This window comes from Phaenicophaeus curvirostris, chromosome 6, assembly GCF_032191515.1.
Source record: "Phaenicophaeus curvirostris isolate KB17595 chromosome 6, BPBGC_Pcur_1.0, whole genome shotgun sequence".
NCBI lineage: Eukaryota > Metazoa > Chordata > Aves > Cuculiformes > Cuculidae > Phaenicophaeus > Phaenicophaeus curvirostris.
The window spans coordinates 39,359,253-39,379,020 of record NC_091397.1 but is presented as its reverse complement, the minus strand read 5'-3'; the positions used below and the strand labels follow the sequence as shown (position 1 = coordinate 39,379,020).

The 19,768-nt window shown below is 39.7% G+C and overlaps 1 protein-coding gene across 3 annotated transcripts in view; it reads right to left on the bottom strand.

Moving 5' to 3' along the window:
* The window catches only part of SEPTIN7 (septin 7), a 293,329-nt gene that overhangs the window by 20,799 nt on the left and 252,762 nt on the right, over window positions 1-19,768 (bottom strand). For all 3 annotated transcript variants that reach the window (XM_069859849.1, XM_069859848.1, XM_069859850.1), the window contains 3 exons: window positions 6,719-6,825; window positions 1,494-1,594; window positions 778-912 (listed from right to left, as the gene is read on the bottom strand). In XM_069859849.1, coding sequence (XP_069715950.1) covers window positions 778-912; window positions 1,494-1,594; window positions 6,719-6,825 — 343 coding nt within the window. The remainder of the gene's footprint in view (window positions 1-777; window positions 913-1,493; window positions 1,595-6,718; window positions 6,826-19,768) is intronic.

Here is a 19,768-nt window from a genome sequence, read left to right as displayed (position 1 = left end):
CTGGTGGTTTTCATTGCCTGAGGAATATTCCTCAGAATAGCTTCACTGCTTGCTTCAACAAGTTTTACTAGTTTTGACCTATACAATGGAACAGCCTACTCATCTTCTTCTCCTTCTGCTTTTGAAAGTGTCACTTAAGAGTCTCTGACAAATTTAATCAGTTATAAAAACAATAATAAAACGCTAAGCAAGCATTTTCAGATATAGCCAATCTGCATCTAATACACCATGGAAATGCAGTTCTCTCCCTCTACCACTAGATAGAAGTCTGATCAAGTTAAAAACTAAGCATGGGTGAAAGATTGCATAATAATTAAAAAAAAAACAGAACGCCTACATTGGAATTGTCACTAGACAAAAGACAACACCCCAGGTGAACTACACTCCATCCTTATGAGGATACATTAAACTTGCCATCTCCAATTTCTCATTAATATCAAAGAGAGAGAGGAAGAGTGGAAAGGGAAAATCCTGTTGCTGTAAGTGTGAAGCAGTTTCTTCTTCTAATGTGAACAAAAAGGCATACAGATCACAAACAGATAGGGGACTTGATACGTAAATTAATGTGCAATCATTTTTTCTGGTGTTCTAACTTATTACTTGTCTGGCTTGCCAGTGTTTGACAAGTTAAAGTAAGCTCATCTTTGAAATTAAGCACAGTCTGTAGGTCATTAAGAAAATCCTATTTAGAACTTTATATAATTAAGAATGCCAGAACTTTGGATGTTTTTCTGAGATAAAAGACAGACAAAGGAAACAAAATACTCTAATACAAACCCATGTCCTGAAGGAGCAATGAAGTATAAACAACACTGCACTCTATTATCTGGCATCTGACGTCTGTTCACTCGAGATTCTGCATTCAGGTAATCCTCAAATTTACTGTCAATGTAGTCGATAACTGGCTGCCAGCTGCAGAGGTTACATGAATAAAAACCTGTAAGTTATATCATTTATGTAAAAAAAAAGTCTGTCTTTGCTAAGAAATAGAGGCACGCTATTCCCCACGGCTTGCTTTTTTTTTTAAGAGACTCCCAACACAGCATATTTCAAGAGACCAGCTCCTCGACATACAAACGAGTCTCAGCTCCAAAGATGCAATCTGTGAGTCCACTGAAAACCCCTTTCAAACACAATTACCTTCATTATAATAGCATTAAACAGAACGCTTACGAATAGTAGCCAAAGGAATACGCTCTACCAGTCACATCTTGTGACAGCACAGAAGCCTGTTCTGCACATTGCATGTGTGAATAAAGAGCCAAATGCTTCATTCGCTTTAAAGGGAAAAGCTGATAGCATTTCAATCAGGTTATAAAGGTATTCGGAACTACAGTAGTCAACGTTTTCAGCTAACTGAAAAGTTTCATTTTGTTAATGTTTTAACTGAAGACCAAAGCGTGCATTTAAAAGAATGTCAAAAGGTATTATATCTCAAACACACAGAGCACAATTCAAAATTATTGTGGGAGAACATACAAAGAATGTCTTACCAATTACTATTATCCACAGCATCTCCAAATCCTGGCGTGTCAACTATTGTAAGTAGTAACTGAACACCACCCTCTTTGATTAAAACTTTGGACTGCTCAACCTGTAAAATGAGTAAGATTAAATTTTTAGGAATTTAGTCATCCATTTTAAACACTGAAAAAAGCATTCAATGAATCAGTAGTCTGACAAAGAATGGCTAACTTTCCTACTTCAGAGGGACATTGTGTCCATGTCTTCTTTACAGAATCCCAATAATCTAATCATTATTATATTTTAAAGAAAAATGAGGGGTCATAACTTAAATAAAGTCAGTCACAGAAGAATCCACCTAAGTGTATAAGTTATCTTAATAACTTCCGCCTACATGGAATAAACCCTAACCAACAATATTAATGCCAGTATTAGAAAAAGAGTTCTAAGATATCCAGACAACCTGATAAATCAGGCGTTATACTGAATGAAATTGTGAACTTCAGTCACTTCAAAGAAATTTACACTTCTCATAACTAATCCTCCCCCTAAGCACCTTAGACTCTATATTTCTACTCCTGTTAATTTCTTTTTAAGAATATATTTATTCTTTAACCCGTACAGTGCTTGGTAAAGGAATCATAAAATGGGACAGTTTCCTGTTACAAGCTGATTGACACTGGAAGGTAATACAATCTAGCTGCAATCTGCTGAGCTAAATTTCACGTGACTGTAATGGATTGACTCCAGTTAGCTCAGGTCACTGGTGGCAACAGAGGGCAACTGCACCAGCACAAAGCATGATGCAAGACCTGGGTGTGGGAACACCCACCCCTGGCGCAGCTGAGTCAACTTGCAGGAAGCATGTCAAGCAGTTTAAGCATGTTATGACACACAAAATTTAGGCTAAACAGCACATGGACAGCTACCCTCCTCTTTCAATGAATATCTCAGTAATTATTGATAGCACCAGTGTCAGATGTATCTGCCTGAGAAAGTGCTGTATCCCACTGCCCAATACATCAGTCTGATGCGCAAAGAAATGACAAAATCATGTTAGAGTGTTGGTTCTTTCTAATTGCTCACATGTTTAATCATAGGGTTTTCTCTCCCAATATTAAGACAATTTCTATGAAATCACTAGTGATGCTGTGTTCTAGACACGGATTCAAGAAATTGACCATGCGAGTCATTCACTCAGAGCCACACATGGGCTGGCAGACATCGACACCACCATGCCTCTCACTGCTTAACATTTCTTAAGCCTCCCGAACCCTAACTGGAGAGAGAAAAGAAAGTTATATTTAACCAGGTGAACACCTGCAAGAACATTCCGTAATGTTTCAAAGGGAGTAGAAACTTGGATAACAAATCCTACCTGCATGATCTCTTGACCAGCTCAGGATTTGAGAGAGATTGTATCAATGCTGTTCTTAAGTGCTTGCACATCCCTAGTTACATAGATGAAACAGACTCTCACAGCCACACCTGAACACTGTTGCAAATGCTTTACAATCACTGGTTATGTGATGCAAATAAATCTACAAGAGAAATTAACACTCTGCAGAAAGTCAAGCTAAATACCTCTTATACAAGTGAAACACCAATTCTAACTCAGAAAGGAACATAGAGAAACACAGAAAATGGTAACTAACTGCAAAGAAAGCTCAATGTTTAACCTCTGCGTATGCAGGATGCTATTTTTTACCTGGTCATCAGTAACGATCCTATCTGAGCCAGATCAATTCCTGTCACTGCTAGGTCTCAAAAAAATTAACTCAGCTACCCTGTGGCTGTATACAGCACACAATTGTCATGAGGTGGTTCCTCATCCAACAAAAAGACAAAAAACATACGTAAAGTAGCTTCATAAAACTGAAGTCCCCAATGCTGTGCTACCTGGATGCTAGTCACAGGAGAATCCAAGTTAGGGTGAACTTTGACGTCACTCAGTTCAATCTCCTACTTGAGCAAGCCTTACTGCAGGGTTAGGAAGGTTTAAAAAAAAAAAATAATTAAAAAAACCCACCAGCTTCAGACACCACCAAGTTATGCTTTCACTAACTGTACAACTCTCACCCTTCTGAAGGTGCCCAGTCCAAAGCCATAAGAGCCTAGGAATCCATATAGTGCTTTAAAACTTAAATTTTAATTGCGGTGAAGGCATTTCCCCCCTATGCTCCCCAAATTCTACAGAGAACTTTATTGCACACAATCCGTGCCGGAACTCAAGAGAGTAATCCCGAGTCACATTCGTCAACTCAGCCAAGAGTTTACAACTCACAGGCTTTAAGACACAGGGGATGAACTTCTGATTCCTCACGTTCTTGCTGCTATCTTGCCTATGGTAGCCACAGAGCCCTCCTATAACAAAGCTCTCTGCAAGTATAAGAAACCTGTAACATTTTCCAATTTCTAGAAATGGTAATGCTAAGAACTGTAACTCTTGCCAAGTGCTACACGGTATCAGCTTTATTCTACAGCACAAAAAATTCCAGCAAGAACCATTAAATCATTAAGTACTCACAGTGGAATGCTTTTACAAAAGAAACAATTAATAAAACATTATCTTGAACATGTGTTTATAACAAAGGAAAAGGAAGGTCAGGAGATCCTCAGAAATGTCACACCAAACGTTTTTCCTGATTCTGTATGCTTGTAAAAAAGATACAAATGTGCGGCTGAATTTGTGAAGCCACCTTCTGACAAACAGCCTACGGTAACTAAATCTCTGCAGACAGCACTAATACTTTCCTGGCTGGTGAGGACTTAAATTTATTCTTACTTTTCATAAATTCATGTAGATATCCTGCTATCAGAGCAGGGTTTTCAAAAACCTACAGAACAAGAAACATTAGTTGAGTAAATTAAATGTCCTGTGCTTGTGTTGTGGACAATCAGACCATAAACACCATATATTATTGTAAGTGGTAGAGACCATTGGTAAGAGAAGAATCTACCATAAGGCCCCTTTAAAGTTGCATTTTCTAACCTAAATGGATGTGTCCATACATGGTCAAAGGCACAGAAAGCAGCAACATCTGGAAAAGATCCAGAAAATCACTGTAAACTAGTGTCATTCATAGTTAAACGTCCAACTGCATCCTATCATCTGGTTTAAAAGTATTCCCAAGGGATTCATGGAAAACATGAGTTCAGGCCTTGGAATTTAAAACTTTTTAATAAAAGTCTCCTCCAAACAGCCATTTTCCCATGCACTCCAGTCAACTGGGTCACATGGGTCTCCTTGGCAGTTACTACACAGCATTAGTGAGATGATGTGTGTTACAGCTTGACTACTTCTTATGGATTAAACAAGCCTTTATCACACTCCATATAAGAAGGTCAAATAATGAACAGAGAAAACATACTTCACACATCATTGTCTCTGAAGAAGTTCCCTTTGAATTCACCTGGCATCGTCACTTAATATTAACTGTTCTGTGTTTTCCATAAAAGTAATACAAAGGACTTGCCTCACAAATCTTCAACTAAACCAATGTGTAATCCACAGCAATGAAATCATACCATCTCTCTTCCAATACTCAAGTCACACTTCCTGGTTTTCGAATAGTCACCGATTATTTCATTAGTAAGCGTATTATACCAGAGCTCAACTATTTACACACCTTTTTCATCCCACTTAAAATATTCTTGAAAGAGGTACATAAATTCAACCCTTCTGATTCAAATAATGGTCTAATGCCCCCACCAGGAAGCTTTTAAGTCCTTTTGGCCACAGTCACTATGTTTTTACATTAAACTGATAAAATAGCCTAATAGGTGTAACCAAAGCTTTGGGGAAAAAAACCAAACCAACCTACATAGTCAACCAAACTCAGGATGTTCAAAAGTTTTCTTCCAAATTAAAAAAATTGGTATTCTGCAACAAACACACTTTGTATTAGTATTCAAGAGTTTGATGCTGAGATAACTGACAAGGCAAGATCATTTAACTTTCTTAGTATGAGCACAACTAACACTTCCTGGTCCTCTGGTAATCAGTCAGCGTTCTGAGACTGGATTAAAAAAAACCTTACCCAAAAGTTCAAACAAAACCAAACCAAAATCACCATGAAACAGTCAGGTCAGCAGACTATAGATTTGGAACACAGTTATTCAATTCCAGTGAATGAAAAAAAGCATTCGACTTTACAGCTTCTGTTTAGTATCTTGTGTACCCCCGTAAGTCATCACAAGGCCTAATTACTTTATGACAACTCTGTAATTGCACAATCATTTCAGCCACAGTGGAGATGGTCCAAGACTGTCATATTTTGCAGCTAGAGGAACTCTGCTGGACAAAACCAGCAATGGTGAGCATCTCAGTTCTCATCTGTATGAAGTTAGATTATCACTAGCTATCTTTTTCACCAATAAGTGTCTGACAAGCATCAATAGAGATGAACAGAGCTCACGTATCATTATGCAGCTGCTCAGCTGTGGAGGCAGAAAATACCCACTGAAACATAATAACTTTCTAATCTGTCCATAACATCATTCAATTATTTCTTAGTAGTGTGCGAGTTTAATAACAATTTTATAATACAAAAAACATGCTCCTGTTCTTGAGAGAGCATATAATTCATCAGTAGAAAGCTACTACACAAAATAAATGGATCTAGCTCAGTTTCCCAATTTTTGACTAAATATTCCAGTTGTATAATATATCTGAAGAAACATCTTCTTTGTCTATCTAATCTAGTGCTTAAAGTCAGTCAGGTTCACCCTAGTCTCAGATATGTTTCAGAATAACAGCTTACAACAGCAGGGGGGGAAAGGAAAAAAAAAGTACTACGAAGGACACAGGTTGTAGAAGATTGTTGGATATCGTTACATATTAGGTCCTCACACTTCCAGCAAATCCTTTAATACATGCTTTCTAAAAGTCTGCCATAAACAGTTGGGGGGTTTAGTGCACAACTAGGTGTTTCTACAGGTACACTCAATATTTTAATTAATAATAACGCATTCCATTTCTAAACAGGACTGTGTCCATGTGATATTTCTAAAGTACAAGTAGCCCATAAAGTACTTCAATTCAAGGCTCTCACACTTAACAGGCCACAAGTAAGTTAACTCGTAAGTTTCCTACAGCTAAGTTCTACTGAAAGACACACTCAGTATTTTTTAGTGGTTCACATGATGGCTAAACTTATTTCAAATACAGGTGACTATGTGACAACTGTATCCCTTTACATTACTCTGTTGCAATTTACATTCTTCATGATGCAGTTTTTCAACCCAGACATACCTGTACAGTCTTTTTAATTCTGTGTGATGGTCCTGGATACTCCGGGGAATACAATTCTGTTAAGAATAATGAGTTGATTAATGTTGATTTTCCCAGTCCAGATTCACCTAGAAGAAAACAGAACAGTTTCAGTAAAACTAGGAGTAGCACACCAACTATAAACACATCTACCCTTCAAATATTCTTGAAATGTATGACCTGAAAGCATGCACTGAACTCAGGCTTTAAGAAACTACCACCTTCTCCAGTTTCAAGAAAAACCTTGCAATCTAACTGTCACTCCTGGATCCCATAGACATGCATTTTTCTGATCACATTACAACATACAAACGTATGACAGTCTCACACGAAAATTTACAAACAAGTTGACCCACTGGTACTACTTCCTATCATGACGGCAAAGCAAATTAAGCTATTTCCTTTATTTCAAGTATTATTTGAGAGTCTTATTTTCGGGGGGGGGGGGGGGAATCCAAAATAAATAAATAAATAAAAATTGAAATTATTTTGGTCTAGCTCCTAAAGCCACAAGAACTAAAATGAAGTTCCAGAACTATACAGTTTGGCTGGGAATTTTGTTGTCATTGGGACAGGGAATGGGGATTGCATTTTGTTTGCTTGGTTTGTTTTGGTAATTTGTTCATGAGCAACACAAGTCAGCCTTGCTAAAGAATCTGCAGACACTCCTGCTATAAAAATCCAAGCAAATGCAGGTACCATTCCCACAGCTCTACAGAGACAAGTGCAAGAATTTCAGATCAACTACTTATTAGAGTATTTTAGAAGTCTTTGCATTTTCAGTTGTAAAGAAACTACTTCCACATGACAATTCACACCAGGATGAAAACTAAGGAAAAAAGTATACTTTCTGTTTAAGTTTTCACATGCAGTGCTGTTGGTACACTGACTTAAACACTAACGGTCACACTGAAATTTGCTCTTACGCTAATGAATTTGGATGCAAACTACTGGTGACACACTTCCACTGAGGGAGGAGAATGAGCTGTGCTGCCCCCACACTCTGAAAAGAAAAAACCTAACCCACTAATCCTCCCTAAGCCCAAGCAAATACTGATAAAACTCAGGTATCTTCAAAACCTGCCTTTAATGCCCTGGGTTAATGCCAAGTAACTAACAGTTACAAAACAGAAAGTAGTTATGAACCTCAGCAGACAAGACCTTGTCTCTACTGTAATAGCCAGCTCAATTTCATACCACGCTAGCTTACACACATCAGTCATCTCGATTGCAATGGTGCAGCTTGAAGTCTCTGCAGTACCTAACAGTAATCTAATTAGCTATACTGTAAACGCATTAGCAGCTGATGAAACACTGCAATCAGAGCTCCTGCAGGGTAACTGCCTTCTTAGCAGCACTGGTTCTTCAAACCCCACCCTGCCCGACAGATGGGCTAACCCATGCTGCAGGCAGGGTCTGGCTCCAGCTCGGAAGATGGGTCCGGCCAGCCAAGGAACAAAGCGAGACTCAAGTTATAACCTAAACGTTAACAGTGCTGGGAACACTTAACTCCAACACAACAGCTACACATCAGCCAGAACAGACAGGTTTGCTGACAAGCATTTCTTCACTACCACTGCAGATTTTGCCTTTTTCTGTGATCAAATGCATCACACATTTCAGAACTACATAGTAAATACAGCACCTAGAAATGCAGTTGTAGGACCTTTAGGGCAGGGTCAGTTGCAGCTGAGAGGCTTCCCTACCAAGTTTGTGATAGGAAGAAGCTTCTGTAAAGCACAGCTTTCCAACCTCACAGCTGCAGCCAGCTTGAAGCTTAACCTTCTCCATCTCACAACTATGCTCAAGATGCTCCTATCATCCCAGTTAACTAAAGAGATTTTACCCACCCTACTGAATCCCTCAGGAGGAGGGCTCTGATATTCTTATATACAGTTCATACTCTTTCTGCAAACGTCGGTTCATGAGTTGACCATTATCTTACGGAAGGCTCTCTACTGCACTGTTGAAGACGGATTTGTGCATCAGCCCCTACTTCAATACACAAAAAGGGTTGTCCCTTCTTCTCCCTTCTATTAGCAGCAAGGAAGAGAAGACAGTTTTGAGCTGAAATTAGTGAAAAGAAAAGCACACTAAGAGTATTTACGCACCACCTCAAAGGTGCCCCAGCTTCCTAATACCCATACCGATAATAGCTTTAACGAACCAGCACAGACAACAGTTCAGACTGCTTAACTGCTACCAGTAATTGCAGTATTAGGTGCAAGAGTCTGCATCAATACACCAATCCTGAATGCAGTTGTGCCTTAGTCCATGTAAAAGTTAACACCTACGATAGTAGTAAAAGGCTATACTATCAAATGGAACAGCCATACTAAGAACTGTAGGTAAAAAAAGTAACCAGAACATTCAAGACTGTACTATGGGGAGCCATGCTGCTTCCACTATTATCAAACTGGAATTTCTCTGCTGACTACAGAGGAAGCAGAATTGGACAAAATCAACCATATTTGAACAATTCTAACAGACTTTTTGGACATGTTAAAATATTCTAATATTACCTAGAAATATGATAAGAAACAAACAAAAAAATCCTCTGTTTTCCATGTAGAAGCTTGCTCAACCCAAATTCACCAAACAAGAATCCCTACTGGAAAGGCTGGGAATGCAGCTTTTGAGGATGCAATGGGCTACGAATATGACAAACAAAACACAAGGGAACAGGGAAAACAAGGGGAATTCACTTTGCCTTAACACGACAAAAAGACAAGTGCAATAAAACACATCTTCCTACTCTCAGTAAGCTTTTCTGATAAGATTTTGCCCTTTCACCACTACGTTAAGTGGCATACGGATGCAGTCTAATAGAACCATTTCAGCAGTAATAACTCCCAATCGCTCAGTGCATCACGAAGCACAGTTAGATCCAGCCGCCTAATTTAAGGTAAGTGATTTCTAGAAATATCCTGTCTTCTGTTTTCAGCATGAAATGTTGTTTCAAAAAGAAAAGACAAAAAAACCTTTGACTTTGCAGGGCAATCCTGAATCCAATAGTTTAATTAATTTGGTATCCAGCTACTGCTTTTGCCTTGCCCTTAGTCTCCCATGAAATGTTTAATATATGCTGCAAGTTCTTCTGAACAAATACATGTTTCCTTTCCTTCATTATAGTTTCATTTTTATCAGCAAAGTAGTGTTTCAAAATTTCTACATCTTCTCAAGTTATTTTTCCTCTGTTGTCACATTCAAATACACAGAGCTGGCCTCTCCTATTAGTAAAAATAAGCACATATTTTTATTTCCATACTCCTGTCAGTCTCGCAAAGGACGGATTTATTTTGTCAGTCCTAACAAGCCCAGCCAAAGTTCCAACTCTTCAAGTCTTATAAATTTCTAAAGAGCTGAACAAATATTGGAGCTTTTCTTTCACACTTGAGTTAACAATTACCTGTTGACAATTAGCATCTGTATACAGATGGCCCAAGGCACAACTGAAAATTAACCCTGGACAGCAAACTTTCTTCTTTTGTGAACAGAATACTGATAAAACACTTCTCTTTCTCTACACAGATGAGACTAGCTGTAACAAGAGAAGGGAGACCAAAAAAACCAAAAAATCCTAAATAAAACTCAACACATTCAGGTTTTTCTTTTACAACTCAAAAACATTTTAGGGGTAAAGGGAGACCACCAGCAACCACTGAAATGGTTTGCAAACCATGGTGAATAGTCTCCAGAATAATATTAAAGTAGGGAAGTACAGTGAATTAACGATTAAAAACCTGGAACAACAAAGTGCAATCCATAGGAACGGGAGGGAAGTAGTGCTCCAGAGATAAAAAATAACCTAAGTATGTAACTCAGGTTGTTCTCAACTGAGCTCCATAAATCTTCCACCTGCACTTGCAAATTGCTCCCTGTAAATGAATGGGAAATCCTACTCTGTGACAACCAGGTAGAGAACCTACCCACAGCTAAGTCACAAGTGTTCAAGACCTGGGTTTTTTTTCAGTGCAACTTCTATCCATCAGCTTTTGATAAGACTACTACAAAGAAACTTACACTGTAAACTTTTCCTCCCTATGATAATAGAAATGAACTGTTATTCTTAAATTTTAACAATGCTGCCCTTTTTGCTGATCACGTGGCACATTGAGAACGTGGCATATTTCCAGCCTCCAGCTTTTCAGCCTCTGCCATTCATAATCAAATACCTACAACAGAAATGGACAAGCAGTCCAGTCCAGTGCAACCCAGTTTCCAGCTTTCGATATGTTACTAACTCCTACTGGAGACTGATATATTCTAATTCATACATTATACCTCCTAGCTACCACACCTCTCTGAAAATCCATGATCAGTTTTCAACTGTACTTTTAGGATTATGCCTCCTAAAATCCAAGCCCTGAATTTAAAAGCATAACTTACAGTCTTCCATTTATGACTCAATGTAAGAGAGAGTTCATTAAACTTACCAAGGGATCAAGATCACTAACAGATATTGAACATTCTCAGTGTTCTCTCTGCATGTTTGTTTCCTACCTCTTGATTAAATCAGAAAGAAATTGTGGAAATCTCTATTCTTCGCTAAGAATTACTTGGCTATTTACCACTCATACAGTCAGTACTTCACACTCACGCCCTGTGACAGTGAATTGCACTGCTGGGAATGTGATCATATCTGCTATCCATTTTTGGTGATTGCAGCACTGTAAACTTGCTCAAATTCACAGTTAAATTGCTTGAAGTATGCTCCATGTATTGTCACCAAGAAGATGACCCAATCTCTGTCACTGTATTTATTTTATTAAATGAGAATGGTACGAACTACAGATTCAAAACGTGCATTAACTGCTAACAGCTCTGGTGTGCGAGAGTAAGAAGCTCATCCCAATGGGGCTTCTAGCTCATTAGAGACAAGCCACTAATACCAGATGCCCCAAGATAAACGAGTTTTCTACAAAAAATTGCACAATTTTTTTCAAAGCTTCTACTGCATTCTCAGTGGAAGCCTATATTTAGAGTTACTTGATACAAACAGTTAAACACAAGCTGCAAATGTTTTACTGCTTTATTGGCATTAAGATATCCAATAACATGTTTCTTCTCTGATGCGAGCAGGTAGAAATTTTTAGTGCATTTGATAGCCCCAAAGAATTACCATGAAGGGACCAAGTTCAACAGAAAAATGCTCTACTTCTCCACAATTTATATATACTGAATGTTTACACGAAAGCATCTTTTATTTTTACCAGGTAAGCCATTTTTTTTCCCTGGAATTTTTTTCAGTTTTATGAATTCTAATGATTGTGACAGTTTTTGCTTAAAATAAAATCCCCTCAGTTTGATGCTGGTGACTCACAGAAGAGTAAAAATCCTGTCAGAAGACATAAATCATAATGCACTTCATCTTCTTTCATCACAGAATCACAGAATCACAGAATAACCAGGTTGGAAGAGACCCACCGGATCACCGAGTCCAACCGTTCCTACCAAACACTAAACCATATCCCTCAGCACCTCGTCCACCCGTGCCTTAAACACCTCCAGGGAAGGTGACTCAACCACCTCCCTGGGCAGCCTGTTCCAGTGCCCAATGACCCTTTCTGTAAAGAATTTTTTCCTAACATCTAGCCTAAACCTCCCCTGGTGGAGCTTGAGGCCATTCCCTCTTGTCCTGTCCCCTGTCACTTGGGAGAAGAGGCCAGCACCCTCCTCTCCACAACCTCCTTTCAGGTAGTTGTAGAGAGCAATGAGGTCTCCCCTCAGCCTCCTCTTCTCCAGGCTAAACAACCCCAGCTCTCTCAGCCGCTCCTCATAAGGCCTGTTCTCCAGCCCTTTCACCAGCTTTGTTGCTCTTCTCTGGACTCTCTCCAGAGCCTCAACATCCTTCTTGTGGTGAGGGGCCCAGAACTGAACACAGTATTCGAGGAGCGGTCTCACCAGTGCCGAGTACAGAGGGAGGATAACCTCCCTGGACCTGCTGGTCACACCATTTCTGATACAAGCCAAGATGCCATTGGCCTTCTTGGCCACCTGGGCACACTGCTGGCTCATATTCAGTCGGCTGTCAACCAACACCCCCAGGTCCCTCTCCTCCAGGCAGCTTTCTAGACAGACTTCTCCTAGTCTGTAGCACTGCATAGGGTTGTTGTGCCCCAAGTGCAGGACCCGGCATCTGGCCTTGTTAAACCTCATGCCATTGGACTCTGCCCAGCGGTCCAGCCTGTTCAGATCCCTTTGCAGAGCCTCCCGACCCTCCAGCAGATCGACACTTCCACCCAGCTTAGTGTCGTCCGCAAACTTGCTCAGGGTGCACTCGATGCCTTCATCCAGATCATTGATAAAGACATTGAACAGGGCTGGACCCAGCACTGAGCCCTGGGGAACCCCACTTGTCACTGGCCTCCAGCTGGATTTCACACCATTTACCACCACTCTCTGGGCCCGGCCATCCAACCAGTTTTCCACCCAGGAGAGTGTGCGCCTGTCCAGCCCAGAGGCTGACAGTTTCTCAAGCAGAACGCTGTGAGAAACTGTGTCAAAGGCTTTGCTGAAGTCCAGGAAGACCACATCCACAGCCTTTCCCTCATCCAGTAGCTGGGTCACTTTGTCATAGAAGGCGATCAGGTTAGTCTGGCAAGACCTGCCTTTTGTGAACCCATGTTGACTGGGCCTGATCACCCGGTTCTCTTGCATGTGTTTCATGATAGCACTCAAGATCACCTGTTCCATGACTTTCCCTGGCACTGAGGTCAGACTGACAGGCCTGTAGTTTCCTGGGTCCTCCCTGCGGCCCTTCTTGTAGATGGGCACAACATCAGCCAGCCTCCAGTCCAGTGGGACTTCCCCAGTCTTCCAGGACTGTTGGAAGATGATGGAAAGGGGTTTGGCCAGCACATCTGCCAGCTCCTTCAGTACCCTAGGGTGAATCCCGTCCGGCCCCATAGACTTGTGACTGTCCAGTCGGGCTAGCAAGTCTCTGACCACCTCCTCTTGGATCATGGGAGCCTCATTTTGCTCCTCTAGCTCCTGGGTTTGTACGCAGACGGAACGACCCTCCTTACGACTAAAGACTGAGGCAAAGAAGGCATTAAGTACCTCAGCCTTTTCCTCATCCCCTGTTACTGTTGTCCCTTCTGTGTCCAATAGGGACTGTATGGTCTCCCTAGTCCGCCTTTTATTATTTATATATTTGTAGAAAGATTTTTTGTTATCTTTCACTGACTTGGCCAATCCAATTTCTAGCTGAGCCTTAGCCCTTCTGATTTTTTCCCTACACAATCTCACTTCCCTCCTGTAGTCCACCCAAGAGGCCTGTCCCTTCTTCCAGAGGGCATAAACATTTCTTTTCTTCTTGATATCCCTCAAGATCTCTCTATTCAACCAAGCTGGCTTTCTCCCCTGCCGGCTTTTTTTCCGGACCACAGGGATGGCTTTCTCCTGAGCTGCTAGGACCACCCCTTTGAAGAGCTCCCAGCCCTCCTGGGCTCCCTTGCCCTTGAGTACTGTCTCCCATGAGACTTCACCAACCAGCCTGCTGAAGAGATCAAAGTCTGCCCTCTGGAAATTTAATGTTACCGTCTTGCTAACCACCCTCTTCACTTCACCTAGAACAGAAAATTTTATAATCTCATGGTCGCTTAGTCCTAGGCGTCCACCTACCGCCACATCCCCTACAAGGCCTTCTCTGTTCACCAACAGGAGGTCCAGGAGGGCACCTTCCCTGGTTGGTTCATTCACCAACTGTGCAAGGAAGTTATCTCCCACGCACTCCAGGAACCTCCTAGACTGCTTCCTTTCTGCTGTGTTGTACACCCAGCAGATATCAGGCAGATTGAAGTCTCCCACCAGAACGAGAGGCATCGATCCTTGTACAATTTACAGTTTATGTGCACGACAGCACTCGCAGACTTATGCAAATATGCAGTGGCTTTGATGGCACTATCATATGCAGTCTTTTGCTTTTATATAGAAGGAAAGATACTTGAGTAACCAAAGAGCCTGAACTACACTGGGTGGTATGATGGAACCATGCTCTTGCTGAAGGGGAATGATGATCTGCCATGTCAGTATAGATGACCACAAAAACGGAGATTACAAAATGCTTTTAATTTTAAATCTGATTTTAGAAGCTTTCTTAAAGGCTGGTTCCTGTCTTCAACATTCTACAAAATACAAACCAACAAAACGATAAACATACAAGAATATCCAAATGAAACCCACGAGGAGGAGGGGTGGAAAAGCACTGCGGTACACAGCTGCTCCCACACATCTACAGTTCCACGTAGGATGGAGTCATGTGAAATCTTGCAAAAAGTTCAACTTTGTATTTTATCAACATTTATAAGGGAAAGAAAGCCAAAGCTCCACCATTTCACAACTTGAATCTGGAGTATAAATCATGGAAGTAACATCTGTTCGAACCACAAAGCTAATCCTAGCAAAACAGAGTAATAGGGAAGTCTACCATTGAAAAATTCACTTTTGCCTACCAGCAACTGCATCAACAGCAACAGCATACAGGACAGAGTAAGACGATATAATCAATTTTATTAGAGCAAAATTTAGATTTTAAGCGCAGTAACTCAAGACAGATTCTTGGCATATTCTTTTTGTCAGGAACTGTTGTAGCTTTGTACAACCGACAGATGAAAATGGCCATGAAACAATGGCTTAACTTCACAGGTGAGATTTTGGATGCTGCAAAAATACAAGTTCTCTTACTCCCAACCCACCGCTTGTGCTAGAATTCATAATGCAGTGCAGTGAGGCAAGAAACGATCTTGCAAAACATGGCATTAGGGGCTTGCAGATGGGAAAATGAAAGGGAAAAGACACCAGACAGGTTTCCAAGAAAACAGAAGTATAGGATAAATGTAAAAATCTGCAATTAAAATCTGCAAGAAAACAACCATCAACCAGAATTTATGGCACTTCACAAAGAAAGTTGCATTTGATTTTATCACCTATAAAGGCTTTGCTCCTGATAAACAGTGTGCTGCAAAGTAGCCACTAAAAATAGGATATAATTAAACACAAGGCAAAGGAAGCAAGTTTTCAGCATTTTTTTTAATTTCTTCCAGTTTAGTAAAACCACGGAACCAAAATCACAAGTTTCTTGTCTGCTGATTAAAAAAAACCCACCCCACAGCATTTGTCTATCCATACATAGTAAGTACCAGCAACAGCTGAAAGGTGACAACCTGGGCTTCAGCATTCAAGCTTGCATGGAATTATGCAATTAGTGGCTGCAGTCCAGGCTTGCCAAAGCTTAGCTTGCTTTGTTTTCTATATTAGTTAAAAGAAAACTCCTACGTCTGATCAAGCTGTAGTCATACTCTAAGGCAGTTTCAGAAACATGACGAGCAACGAGAATTGTCAAAACTGACCTACATGGAAAACCTGAATGCACAAGCTATCCGTGAAATAACCGGGTTAAGGGATTCAACTGGAAATGACAGAAGCTGTAGCTCCAGGACAACAAATCTTCTATGGTTAAACTCCATAACTAGCACATTCCTTTAATTTTCACAGGCTTTCACGAAGCCAAAATATAAAGCCTTCACAAGATTAGAAATAAAAAAAAATAAATTTTAAACAAAACAAAACAAAAAACAAACAATGCTTGAAAATGAAAGAAAGAGGAACAAAATCAGTTGTGGAAGATGCTGAAGGAGGATGCTTTCTATAAGGCTAAGAAAGCACACATCAGAGATCACTGCCTGGTCTAGAACTGCTGCAGAGTTGGACTTACTCTCTGGAGGCATACATAATTACAATTGATTAAATTTCCCAATTGTAAGAATTTTAAAAAAAAATAAAAGAAATTATTGTAACATGAAATCTGTCATCTCTACATTAGTATTGACAGCAGTTGCACAGCATTTTCAGTACATAGTTTCTAACATTTGCTGACTCTGGAATTAAAGGTACATTAATCAACAGAGCATAGATTAATTAGTCGCAGTAGGACCTTTCATTACTCACACAGATACCTACATGCTGATGAGAAAATAACAGGAGTAGTTGGATTTATTGCATCTTTAAGACTAAAAATATTCAGTACAGATACAAGGTCAACATCTTAAAGACAGTATAGCCTGCAATACTCACATTCCCCTTAAGAACAAGTAGTATTACAGATCAACTCAAGCAAAAGAAGAGAAAGATAAAGCATATTAGGCAGGACATTGCTCAAAAAATCCACTTAACTGAAATATCTAAGGCACGAATATCACAGGAAAAGGACAGGAAAGGACAAAAATTATTTTTACTTGCATGGAAACCAATGAGTCTCTACATAACTCTAAAAAGAGCACCTAGATTAACTTACACAACACTGCATCACATCTTCCCTTGAAAATGTATACATGGACACAATAAAACCTACTGGAATTAAGTGTTGAGGGCTCTCAAAATACCCCAGGTGGGACATTCTGCTATTAAACCAGTCCACAAAAATCTGTTGGTTGACTGAACTTAAGATTTCTAGTGCTAGCCAAAATTGCTTTCAACACCTTATACCTTGCCTCTTGATGCTTTCTCTCCTTAATGTCTATGGAAGCACTTGTTACTGCAAGTATCACAAAGGAAACTATTTTAGGACTTAACTGGCACAAGTGCTAAAAGACAGTTCCAGATAGCTTGACAAAACTCTGCAAGTTTACCTCAGTGATATTATTTTGGGTCAAGAAGGAATGACATGTTAGGGCAATGCCATTTGCACATTAGGATAATTAAGCTTTTCAGTATGTGGTCTATTGTTAATCACACAAGGAGCAAGAAGGGTCACAGAGAGGGGCTCTGCTGGATATGCTCCTTGGCAAAATGCACAAAACTGATACCTCAGTTACTTAGGGGCAGTAACACACTTCTGTTTCCATAAGACAGCTTTCACTGCAGTTGTACAAATGAGTATTTTAACTCTAACAAAGGCCGAGGTAGGCTGGAATAAGTTTGTGTTGTCAAGACTATACCCTTTTTAATACAGTGTGAAGAACTGTTTTGCATTAGCGCTAAGCCATTGCTTCCAAATTGCTGTCACCGCTACTTAGTTTTGGAATAATTACTTAGAGGAAAATTGAGACAAGTCTGTGGCCAACAACAGAAGCATATATTTACAAAGCTGAAAGGAAAATGGATAGGTTATCTGTAAGGTGATATACCAAGACCTGTTTAGTGAGCTTGCTATGTTTTGCAGAGGATAAGTGTGAAGGACAGACATGGGAGGAGGACCAGGACTCCTCTGGAATTCCTGCCAGCTAGGGAGGACACAGCTCAGAGCCAAGGACACAGAATCAGTTAAGTCATAGGTTCATCATTTACAGAAGCTGAGGATGATGCAGAATGAGTTTATGTAAAAGAAATACAAGACAACTCTTAAAAATTCTTCTACATAAATTCTTAAAGCACTCAGTCGAATGCAATGTAAAAAAAAAAACCAAACCCAAAACCTACTGACTTGGTAAATTAGTGAAAGCATGACATACTCTCTTCTCTCTCAAGGTATGCCAAATTGTCAGCTATTGGTTTTTGCCATGCCTGGCACTGACGTAACAGACAAGTGGTGAATAAATACATGTCAATACTGATTTTCCTCTAAATTAGCAACTTTATACGTATTCCACACTTTTGGTCAGCAGTGTATGCATCCAAGAGGAAACAAAATGAAAATTGGAATTTCTTCTCTACTACATTGTAATGGTATCATTGTATATTAGCCTTTTTAATGTAAAATATCACAAAATGTCAGCTTATCAACTATTTCAGTATTTTTGTTACTCTACGCTCCAAGTTTCACAGTGGATTTTAAAGTTGCTGGCTTTTATAGGGCTTGGAGCATATAAAAAAATTCCAGTAATTTCTCCATTCAATAAGTTAAAGTATGAGGATTCAACCTTTTCAGTACAATGGATTTTACTTTTATCTGAACTTCGACATCTGTATTGGAAAAGTTGGAAAATCACATTGTTCTCCCACAGCAAAAAGCTTCCCAGCCCTCATGTGCCATATCTAAGAACTTGCCTGAGTAACTGTCAGATCCAATTAAAGCTTGTTGTTGGAAGTGGTATATCATATATTTGCTCACATTGAAATAATTCTGAGAGTTTTAAAAAGAAAAACTAAGTACCTTCGGTGATACACGGAAGTCCAAATAGGATACAACTGATTAACATGCAGTTATTTATTTAAAATTTAACATACATGAAAGCTCTTCATTTAATAAAGACTTGGGGAGTCATTTAAAAATAAGATTTCCATACCCTACGAATGTTTCATCCTAAAAAATTTATTTAAAGCCAATACTTTATGTACGTTAAATGATGTGTCTTTTAGGATATCTGAAGTTGTTCTTCTTAAGACAAGGAACAAAGACTTGCCTTCATCCTACATCACACTGGGCAGCTGCATCAACCAGGGCTTCAAAAATGTGTCAACTCCAAAGCACTTTGCCAAAGTGTAGAATTATGTATCCATTCAGCTGATCAGATGGATGCATGACTTCAGCTGAGCAGTGCTACAGGTTGTGCTCTTCCCCTGAGCTCTCAAAAATTTCAGATGCAGAATTCACAATACAATTTTTAAACATCTACCCAGGAATATTTTTCAACCACATCCTAAAAGACTGACATGTGCATAGCTTCATCTAGTAATTTTAGTATGAATGTATGCATAGGATAAGCTGTTCTTCCAAACATAGAAAACTTAAAATTCTTCAAGGAAAAATAACTCAGACATAAACATAGACTCTTCATTACAACCACCACCAATTATAATCCTGAATACTTTTAGTGAAAAGCAAGCATTATTTCAATGCAACCGAGGCTCATTTTGAAAGGTTCCCGAAATAAACATCTAATCGCTGTCATATGAACCAGTACTACGATCAAAAAAACCCTGAAATCCCAACCTCCATGCCACCCCTCCTTTGTGCTGATACAAGATTTTTTTTTTGCCATGCTGCAAACAGACTGAAGACTAACTTTCCTTGCAGCTCCCAGAAAACTCTCCAGCTGGATTCGCATGCTAATCCCATCTGGGCCGAGTGCTATTAGTTCTTTCAGCAGC